The sequence below is a fragment of the Lithobates pipiens genome, unplaced genomic scaffold (genome assembly GCF_037356315.1).
Source record: "Lithobates pipiens isolate NorthernLeopardFrog02 unplaced genomic scaffold, aLitPip1_a1.2 Scaffold_18, whole genome shotgun sequence".
NCBI classification, from domain to species: Eukaryota; Metazoa; Chordata; class Amphibia; order Anura; family Ranidae; genus Lithobates; species Lithobates pipiens.
Window position 1 is genome coordinate 22,500,351 of NW_027507758.1, and position 10,649 is coordinate 22,510,999.

A 10,649-nucleotide genomic window follows, 5' to 3' on the forward strand; every position below is an offset into this window, starting at 1 on the left:
TAAGTTATAATCGCATTGAGTCACATACTAAGCTTGTTACATTTGGTACCTTTATGATAATTCTCTCTGGTTTTCACTGGATGGTTTCTTTTTGAAATTAAGGTTGTCACATTATATTCTAGTGGGGAGTTTGGTGGCTAACTTTAGCACTGATGCGTTTTTGCGATTAATCGCAGTTAGCATTATTATTTCTTGATATTTAGCTTCTCTTACAGAATTTGAGTTGGTTTGGAGACATACTATACAAATTGTGTGATTTAATATCTTCTGGGTGGAGCTGTGTTTTTTGTATCTCTTCCTGGGCTCAATAGCAATAGGAGCAGGAAAGTCTTAGGCCGCGTACACACGCGGGGACTGTTCGCCCAACTTTGTCCGCTGAACAGTGTTTCGGCGGACAGTCCGCCCGTGTGTGGGCTTTCAGCGGACAGTTTCAGCGAACAGTTTGCTGAACAAGGTTTTTCGGAATTTCCGAAAAACTGTCCGCTGAAACTTGGTTTCAGCGAACAGTCCCCTCGTGTGTAGGCTTGTTCGTCAAACTAAGTTCCGCGCATGCTCAGAAAGGATTTACACGCCGAAAGTTGTAATGCAATGTATAGGACATCGTATTTTGCGTCCCGTCGTACGTGCCGTTCACGTCATCGCGCACGGTTTCAGCAAACTGTTCGTTCGTCGTGTGTGGGCAAGTCCGTCCATGCTAATTTTGAGCGGACTGTTTGCCGAAACTGTTCGACGGACAAAGTTGAGCGAACAGTCCCCGCGCGTGTACGCGGCCTTAGGGTTTTTCGGGTGCAAACCCTAGTTGTTATTTATATTTATTATTTATTATTTTAGGTGGAATGAGTACCTGTTTTTAGGTAGCGCCAGTTTCCCCGGTTGTTATATTATTTCCATTTTTGAAAGAAACCCTTGCAAGGGGATTCTTTTTTTGTGGGGGGGGCAGCAACCTAGAATCATTCACATACAGGTATACAAGATACATATAGGATTTATATCTAGCCGGTTTAGGCTTGTGTTTACCCACTCCTGGTGCTGAATAGCGCGGTTCTTCCATCTTTATAATAATATAATCGTTATCTCATAACTGGGGCCAACATGACCCTATCAGAAAGGGCAAAGGCATATACAGTGCATCAATAATCAAAAACTTTATATAAAAAGGTAGAAAATTAACTTTTTAATACCTCTAAGTATAGGCAGGGCCGCTGATAGGGCAGTACAACCAGCCCTGTTGTACCGGGCCCGGCCAGCAGGGGGGGCCCGAGCAGCTTTTAACTTCTAGCTAAAAAAAAAAAAAAAAAAACGAAATAACTATATTAACCTGCACCCACTTGATTACTAACATATATAAGGAATATATATTCATTTCCTGGGCCCCATCAGGTTACCAGAGGGGCCCAGGAGGTGAAAGCAGAAGAGGGACTTTTTTTCTATTTTCGGGTGCAGGGATACAATGCTGTGCCGAATGCTGTTCTCAGTATACCTGCACAAACTAAAGTTCTTCCTGCTCACTGTATGCCTCCCCGGCGGATGGATATTACTGTTATATGGCTCCCTTCATCCAGTAAGTGCTGCAGCTAGAGGGACTTATCACTGGGACGGCTGAGACAGACAGAGCAGCAGGAGTAATCTGGGCAATGGCAGTGGTGCACAGGCAAGCAGTCCCCTGCACACACACACACACACACACTGACAGGTCACACTATTGTAGCATGTGCAGTCCCTAGACTCTGTGTGCTCATGGTTATTATCATTATGATGATCAGGGCACAGCAGGTGCTGTATGGCTCTGTCAGTGTAACATGACTGTGTGGTGCTGACTTTCCTGATATATGACTGTACTGTGTGTTACAGACTATAACTCAGCACAGCCATAACAAAGTCAGCATCACACAGTCATGTTACACTGACAGAGCCACACAGCACCTGCTGTGCTCTGATCATCATAATGATAATGACCATGAGCACATAGTGAGATGCTACTTTTACACATGTGATGGGGGAAGGGACAGTAAAAATACATAGCCAAGCTGTATTTTTACCACCCCCAAACCACTCTCCTTTCATAACCTTTCACCCAAGCTTTGCAATTAGGTCCTTTTTCATGCAGACCTGATTGAAAGCTCCGTATGAAGACACAAACTGAATGGGCACAGATGTCAAAACACTGACATCTCTCCCATTCAGATGCAGTTATGATTGGTGGGGCGCTGTAAATGTTAAATGTTCCAGCTCCTGCCTCCTGCCCTGACAGCGTGGAGGCAGGGGTGGGGTTATGGGCGGAGCCAGGATGGGTTGTGGGCGGGGTCAATGGGGCCCCGTCAGGTAGGCTGTATGGGGCCCCATGATTTCTAACAGCGGCCCTGAGTATAGGTATTACCGGAATTACTCCGTTTAATTACTGAGCTCAACCTCACAAAATTAATGTAACAAGGAAACGTAAGTAGGTCGAGGACTCAGCCAAGGGTCTATGGGATTTGCTGCTGTAGGGATCAACAGGGACCTTCACATAATATATCAGTACCAGGGGGCCATGCAGGTTACTCTGCAACCCGCCCAGCTCTAACTGGGCCGGTTGGACATATCAGTATCCCCCCTCCCATACCAATATGGAAATGTAACAAGACCCCAAGCTCAGTCCACTCTTAGCCCTTGTACACACGGTCGGACATTCCGACGGAAAATGTCAGAACGGACCGTGTTGTCGGATAATCCGACCGTGTGTGGGCTCCATCAGACTATTTCCGTCTGAATATCTGACCGACAAAGTTTTAGAACTGGGCTATAAAATTTTCCGACAACATGATCCGATCGTTTGTAGAGAGTTCCGATCGGATAAAATGCCACGCATGCTCAGATCAAATTCCTAGACCAAAGCTATTGGCTACTAGCCTGAACGTAGTCCCGTCGTAACTAAATAACGTCATCACGTTACGAACGATCGGATTTTCTGACAACGGATTTTGTTGTCGGAATGTCCGACTGTGTGTATAAGAGCTTAAGGTAGTCCTTCTCCTTATCGTGGCCACCCCGTTCTCTGGGAGCACCTTCAATCACTGGCATAGTGTATGTTTATATTGTGCATGAAAAAAGGGTAACTGCCTTAGAAGTTCCTTCCCGCAATAAACCAGCCTGGTAAGTATGTAGAAAGGAGAGAAGAAAAGAAAAGGCAAAGAAGGGTGGGAGGTGAAGGGGAAGTAGACAGGAAGGGGCACCTCTAGTGGAGTAGCTGTTCAGGTGAGATATGACCTGGAATCTGCCATGATTTTTATGTATTGTTCTCAGGGCCGTCTTTAATATTGATTGGGCCCTGGGCAAAAAAATTCTTAGGGCCCCCCCTCCCCCCATGCAATTTTGCTCTCCACCTTCTCTGAGACATAAAATAAATAGCAGCTAGACTTAAAATCAGGTTACTGTATGAGATCAGGCAGCGATTGTGATCGGTTGCCAGAGGTTACAGCCTATCATTACCGCTCACTGACTGGTGGCTAGAGGTTACAGCACTCCTTAAGGCTCACTGATTAGTTGTTAGAGGTTACAGCACATGATTTCTGCTTGTTGATTGGCTGCTAGAGATTACTATAAAGTAATACTGCTCACTGGTTGCTATAGGTTACAGCACATCATCTCCTCACTGCAGCCGGGCATGATATACATATGAATGCTGCCTTTATTTACACATCAATTCCGTTGGCTTCAGCTATTTACATATGCATGTCACTGCTATTTACATATGAATGCTGCTTATTTACATGTAAACACAGGTCTGCAGGTGAGTCATCTGTACACAACAATAGGGCAGAGCTGGACAGCATTAGTAGCAACACTTCACACTGAGATATCAAGACACAGCACAGGACTAAAACCTCAAGGGACAAGGGAATGTAAACTGGGATAGTTGGCAAGTATGAGGCAGCTGCTTTGGGCCCCACACAATGACAGGGCCCAGGGCAGCTGCCCCTTTTGCCCTGCCTTAAAGACGGCCCTGATTGTTCTTGCTTGCTTGTACGGATAAAATGTCCCCTGGGCACATGCTGCATGCTTTTGGTCACCGTATGATTGACCAGCCGGGTTCAGCTAGAATGTGCGGCCGCCCGTGCCATAGAGGCTGGGCTCTGCTTGTCTGTGGTGGGACATATACTCGCCATCAGGGAAATGGGGTGCCAGTGCCCTCGGCTCTCAAGGGGACAGTGGATCCTCCCCTGGAAGGAACCAAGAGCTTGTAAATATATCTCCCTCCCTCTTTTACATATTTAGTAAGTATATACCCTTGAACATGTAAAATACCCATTGATATATGTGTCCTTCCTAGTTACGTGTGTGTCCCCACATTCTGACACATGAGCCCAACATGGTGATTCTGAGGTGCTTCAGGAGGGGGTTCAGGAGGTGATGCTGCAGTTTTGGTGTCCGTGCTGTAATTATACAGAATATTATGAAGGTTGTTAGTATAACTTTATCTTTCTTTCTAATCAGAATTTGTTCTCATATAAATAGACACTTTAATCTCCTGAAGAAGCGACTTTGAGGTCGCGAAACGTGTTGAGCAGAACTGTCATGTACATATGAGGACCTGTGATATGATATCCCCCACGTTCAAGGATCGTGTATTCGGATACAGTGAATGTGTACTCTCTTTAGTTACATTGGTACCATATCCTTAGGAGAATTACAGGAAGTCCTATGTTATTTTAATGATTTGTGTATTTTCTATTAACGTTTGTATTTGTGTAATTATCCTTTTTGTTTACCAATAAATTGTGAATTTTTTTGATACATGCCTTTAAAGTCCATTATTAGCTGTTCTAGTTATTTCTATATCAATTTCAGGACGTGGCACATGTTAAAGTAGGATGCCCAATATCCACCTTGAGGCAGCCAAAATATTTTACATTTCCTCAAGTATACTTAGTTAAAGGCCAAGTTCACCTTTAGTGTGTCCATTCACACTTGTATGACTTCAAGATCGCATGACAAGTCATACCCCATGTTTTCCAATGATAACCATTTATATATGTTTCGACTTAAAGTTGCATGAAAGTCGTACCTGAATGTTTTACATGCAACAGTTGTCCATTATCTTTGGTCAAAGCCAAAGTCGCATCCAAGTCATACCTATCCAAAGTTACATCAAAGTTGGGTCAAAGTTGCACTCCAGCTCCAGTCGAGCTACTTTGGAGTCCTACAGGTGTGAATGAAGTCTTAGGAACATGTTGCATTTTACTTTTTATTTAGGGACATGTAAAACATTCCTAAACCACCTGCTTCCCACCCACAGAGAGAGCCCCCTCCCTGTGACAACATGGGGGGGGTACTTCTCCTGGCAGCTGCTGTCACATTTTAAAACTGGATTAACCATGTGGCCATGTGGGGCTTGTAGTTCCTAATGGATCTCCTCTCATTCTGCGACAAACGTCATATGACGTCGCCCCAGTGTCATCACTTTTGCGTGCCCACGGGCGCGATGTGTCCCTAGGACACAATACGACCCAATCTCGGTAAAGAGCCGATGATGTGGCTCTTTAACCATGTGATCGGCTGTGTCCAATCACAGCTGATCACATGTAAATGCGGAAGTGCCATTTATCGGCTCTCCTCGACTCACACTGACAAAGTGTGAGGCGAGTAGAGTCGACCAGCACCATCTCCTCGCAGGGGAGACCTGTACCGGTAATCAGTGCCCTGATTATCAGTGCAGCCCCAGCAGTGCCTAACAGCAATGCCAGTCTGTGCTCATCAGTGCCACTAATCAGTGCCTATCAGTGATGCCAGTCAGTGCTACCTTTCAGTACCCATCAGTTCTACCCATCAGTGCTCAACAGTGCCCATCCGTGCCACCTATCAGTGTGGCATATTAGTGCCTCCTCATCAGTGCCATCTCATCAGTGCCCATCAGGGCAGCCTATCAGTCCCCATCAGTGCGGCCTCATCAGCACACATCAATGAAGGAGAAAAATTACTTATTTACAAAATTGTATGACAGAAACAATAAAAAAAAAATGTTTTTTTTGCTAAATTTTCTGTCTTTTTTTGTTTTTGTTTAATCACCCAGAAGTGATTAAATACCACCAAAAGAAAGCTCTATTTGTGTGAAATAAATGATAAAAAATTACAGTGTTGCATGACCGCATTCAAAATGTGACAGTGCTGAAAGCTGAAAACTGGCCTGGGCAGGAGGGGGGTATAAGTGCCGGTATTGAAGGTTAAAGGTAAACTTAGTCTTTAATTGAAACTATTAGGGGAGAGATGTGATTTTGCCTGGGGGGGGGGGGGGGGTGGCTCAGACTACAGAGCTATGTAAGATACTAGACTACAGTTCAGGATTTTTATAAATGAAAGACTAAGCTCTTTTCACCCTTCATAATCCAATAAAATTATATTGCTTTTTTAAGTGTCCTGGTCATCTTTGCATCCCAATAATCCATTAGTATTAGGCCAGCCTAAGCCCTTGTACACACGGTCGGAGATTCCGTCGGAATGTGTCCTATCGGACTGTTTTGTCGGATAATCCGACTGTGTGTGGTATGCATCGGAACTGTTTCCGTCGGAATATCCGTCGGACCAAATTTTCCAACAATATTTTCCGACAAACTGCTCCGATCGGACATACCCCGATCATGTGTAGAGAATTCCGATCGGACAAAGTGCCACGCATGCTCAGATCAAATTCCTACATCAAAGCTATTGGCTACTAGCCTGAACGTAGTCCCATCGTAACGAAATTACGTCATCACGTTCTGAAAGATCAGATTTTCCGACAACTTTGTCCAACCGTGTGTATGCAACAGTTTCGGACAAGATCCGTCGGACAAAATCTGACGGACAAAATCCGACGGATTTGGTTGTCGGAATCTCCGACCGTGTGTACAAGGGCATAAACAGTTCGAATCCTGCTGAACCAAGATTTCAACCATGTATGGGCAGGCTGAATGTACCAGGTTGATTGAGCAATCAACCTGGGTACAACCAGCCTGACAGATTTTGCATGCAATTATCGCTAATGACTGGAATAGCTGCTAGCAATATTCACTGTCTTCTTTCGGTGGGGACGGCTTTGATGGGGGAATAGAGGAACCCTTTGTTGCAGGAAAGAAATTTGCTACATGTGTGGCCTGCCATAGAGTGACATTACCACCCAGAATGCTTTAGGCTCCATGCAAACTAGCTTAAAAAAACTCTAGTGCTCTTGGTAGGAAAAAAAATGCTAATTTTGAGCATTTTCTATTCTAGTGTTTAGGAGCATATAACATTTTTTACTACCAGAAAAACACTCTCAAAAAAGCAAAACAGAAGGTTTTTTTTTTTTGCCTCTAAACGCTGAGCTTAAAAAACGCCTCTAGACTACCTAACGTGCATAGACACATAGGATAACATTAATTGCTTCTAGAGGCAAAACGCTAAACTCCTAAGCCAGTGTGCATGGAGCCTTATTGTAGAAGTTCATTGTAGAAACTATACTATGTGATTGTATTACTCAGGTAGGCTCTTGGGTTTCATATGGTTGCTCATACCTTAGCCAAACTTTACATCTGCGCAAATAACTTGTCCATGACCAAATGAGTCGCCACCTCATGGACAACAACCTTCTCGACCCCCCCTACAGTCTGGCTTCTGCCCACAACATTCTACTGAAACTGCCCTACTAAAACTCACCAATGACCTACTAACTGCTAAAACCAACGGTCACTACTCCATACTCATACTTATAGACCTCTCTGCTGCCTTTGACACAGTTGACCACCTGTTCCTCCTCAGCAAATTACACTCCCTTGGACTCCGCGATTCTGCTTTATCCTGGTTCTCCTCCTACCTATCTCAGCGCACTTTCAGTGTCACTTACAACTCCATCTCCTCCGCTCCCCTTCCGCTTTCTGTTGGGGTACCCCAAGGTTCTGTCCTTGGGCCCCTCCTATTCTCGCTCTATACCTCTTCCCTGGGCCAGTTGATAACCTCCCATGGTTTCCAATACCATCTTTATGCCAACGACACCCAGATCTATCTCTCCATTCCTCAACTCACCCCCTCAATCTCCTCACATATCTCCAACTTACTGAATGACATATCGGTATGGATGTCACACCACTTCCTCAAACACTCAATCTTTCTAAAACTGAGTTTGTTATATTTGCTCCTTCACGATCCCCCCCCCGTGACTTCACCATTAAAATCACCAACACAACCATTGGTCCCTCCACACATGCCAGGGTCCTGGGTGTAATTCTTGACTCTGACCTCTCCTTCAGCCCCCATATCCAATCACTGGCTAAATCCTGCCGCCTTCACCTCCGCAACATCTCCAGAATTCGACCCTTCCTTAGTAATGACACCACAAAGCAACTCGTTCACTCCTTGATTATTTCCCACCTTGACTACTGCAACTCTCTCCTTAATGGCCGACCCTTACGCAGGCTATCCCCTCTTCAGTCTATTATGAATGCTGCTGGTAGACTAATACACCTCACTAATCGTTCCGTGACTGCCGCCCCTCTCCCCATCCACAAAATCGCCCCCATCTACATCACCAACCTCATCTGCAGATATCGCCCAAATTGTCCCCTTCGCTCCTCCCAGGACCTCCTGCTCTCTAGCTCCCTTGTTACCTCCTCCCATGCTCGCCTTCAAGACTTCTCCAGAGCCTCTCCCATCCTCTGGAACTCCCTGCGCCAGTCTGTCCGATCAGCCCCTACCCCTACCCCGTCCACCTTGAGGAGTTCCCTGAAAACTCATTTATTCAGAGAAGCCTATCCCACACCCACCTAACAACTGTCTCCGAGCCCCCCCCCCCCCCCCAAATCATTCTGTGCAGCTATTACCTTTCGTACCACCACCCCTTCCCTTTAGAATGTAAGCTCTACAAGCAGGGCCCTCCTGTACCTTTTGTATTGTACTGTAATTGTGTTGTCCCCTCTATACATTGTAAAGCGCTGCGTAAAGTGTTGGCGCTATATAAATCGTGTATAATAATAATAATAATAATAAATAACGTGTCTATATGAACGTTTTTTTTAACCAAGCAATACGAAAATAGTTACACTGACAAATTCCTAATACTTTAATTAAAAGACAACAAGATCCTACCTGAGTTACGGTGGTGGAGGAGTAGGTGGACAGGTCATATTCCCAGCCCTGGTCACAGCTCTGCACACCAGATCCATTGATGGTCTGGGATTTGTTGAGGATCAGGTGAGGCTGTGGCTGAGAATACATCTTACAGGAGCTGAATGTCCCATCTTGTTCTTGGGGAATGTTGATGAAGAGAAGGTCCTCTTGGCTCAGGTTCCCAGGGTTCCTCTGGGTAGAGATGGCACAGTGATGAGGTGGCACAGCTGAGATGAAGACATGTTGTAGAAAGTGGAGTGGGATGATGAGCCGAGGGATACAAAGAATCAATAAAACAATAACCTGAAATCGTCCGAACCCCCCGGCCTCGATGAGAAGATCATCAAATGTCATTTTTTTGGGGACTGTCACTATGTCGGAGGGTGATGAGAGAGGACTCATTGCCTGTCTACAGGATGAACTCTCTGGTCAATGGAATTTAGATGCAAAGACACCACAGTGACGTAAAAATAGGACTTCACTTGTGACGGTATCTGACACCTTTCTGTTGCCTCTTCAAATTTTGAACCTCATTAGTTTTAGGCTGTAGACTCCAGCACATTCCTCCAAAGCTTTGGAACCCAGGCGTTCCAGGTCGTGTAAGCTTCTTAGTGAAATATTAGCAGGAGGTACATCCAGTCTTAAAGAAGTGGCTCATGGAGGTAGTCCCGATGGATAAGGGCGTTGAAATGTTTTGATGGACCAGAACCTCCTTTAATTTGTATTGTTCATAACTACCGGCAGGGAATTGATTGGATCTGGGGTACTCATCCTACACAGTAATTTCGACCAGTCAACTGAGGGTTACTTGTGTTGGGACTTGACCCTGACGAACAGTTTCAGGGATGGTACAAGTTACTCAAAGTGTTCCAGTCTGCAGACAGACGCGTGAGGACACACATATTCATCTCTGATAAACAATGCACATCAGCAGCTTTGTACAGATTACAAACTTACAAAGGGTCTTTATGTTTCAGCTCATTTCAACATCATCATTATTATTATTATTATTATTTTCTTTCTTTTATTTTTTGCTAGGATTAACCTTCTAAGGACAAACCTTGTGCTGAAAATCACAGACATTAAATGTACTGCATTAGGTGTGAAATGAAAAAAATATGGGTTGAAAATACGTGGATCCCATTTTGTAGTTTTAATCCGTGATAGAGGAGAAAGCGATGGTAAGCCTTCAGACTCCGAGTCATAAGGAAGTCAAATGTGTGCAAGAAAATGACGGCCCTTCAACATCACAACTTTACCTAAAAAAAATACAGCAACTTCAGGCATTCCTGCCCTTTTAATTACTCACTTGCACCATGAGGTACAAATGTAGATATGAGTGTTCAGGTCCTAAATTGCTTCCATATATGCCATGTACACACGATCGGACTATCCGCCGGACAACCCGCCGGACTTTGCAGGCGGAGGTCCGCCGGACTTTCCGAACGAGCGGACCTGCCCACACATGACTTTTCCAGCGGACTATGGTGGGAGTCCACCGGACTTTTCAAATGAACGGACTTGCCCACACACGGAGTAAAGTCTGTTCATTT

General features: G+C 44.9%; 1 protein-coding gene across 1 annotated transcript in view; it reads right to left on the bottom strand.

The window, feature by feature from the left end:
• Nucleotides 1-9,758, bottom strand: part of LOC143987014 (solute carrier family 22 member 7-like) — a 48,692-nt gene extending 38,934 nt beyond the window's left edge. The window contains exon 1 of the mRNA XM_077485461.1: nt 9,076-9,758. Within this exon, the coding sequence (XP_077341587.1) occupies nt 9,076-9,498 (423 nt within the window). The 5' untranslated portion in view covers nt 9,499-9,758. The remainder of the gene's footprint in view (nt 1-9,075) is intronic.
• Nucleotides 9,759-10,649: the final 891 nt, after the last annotated feature.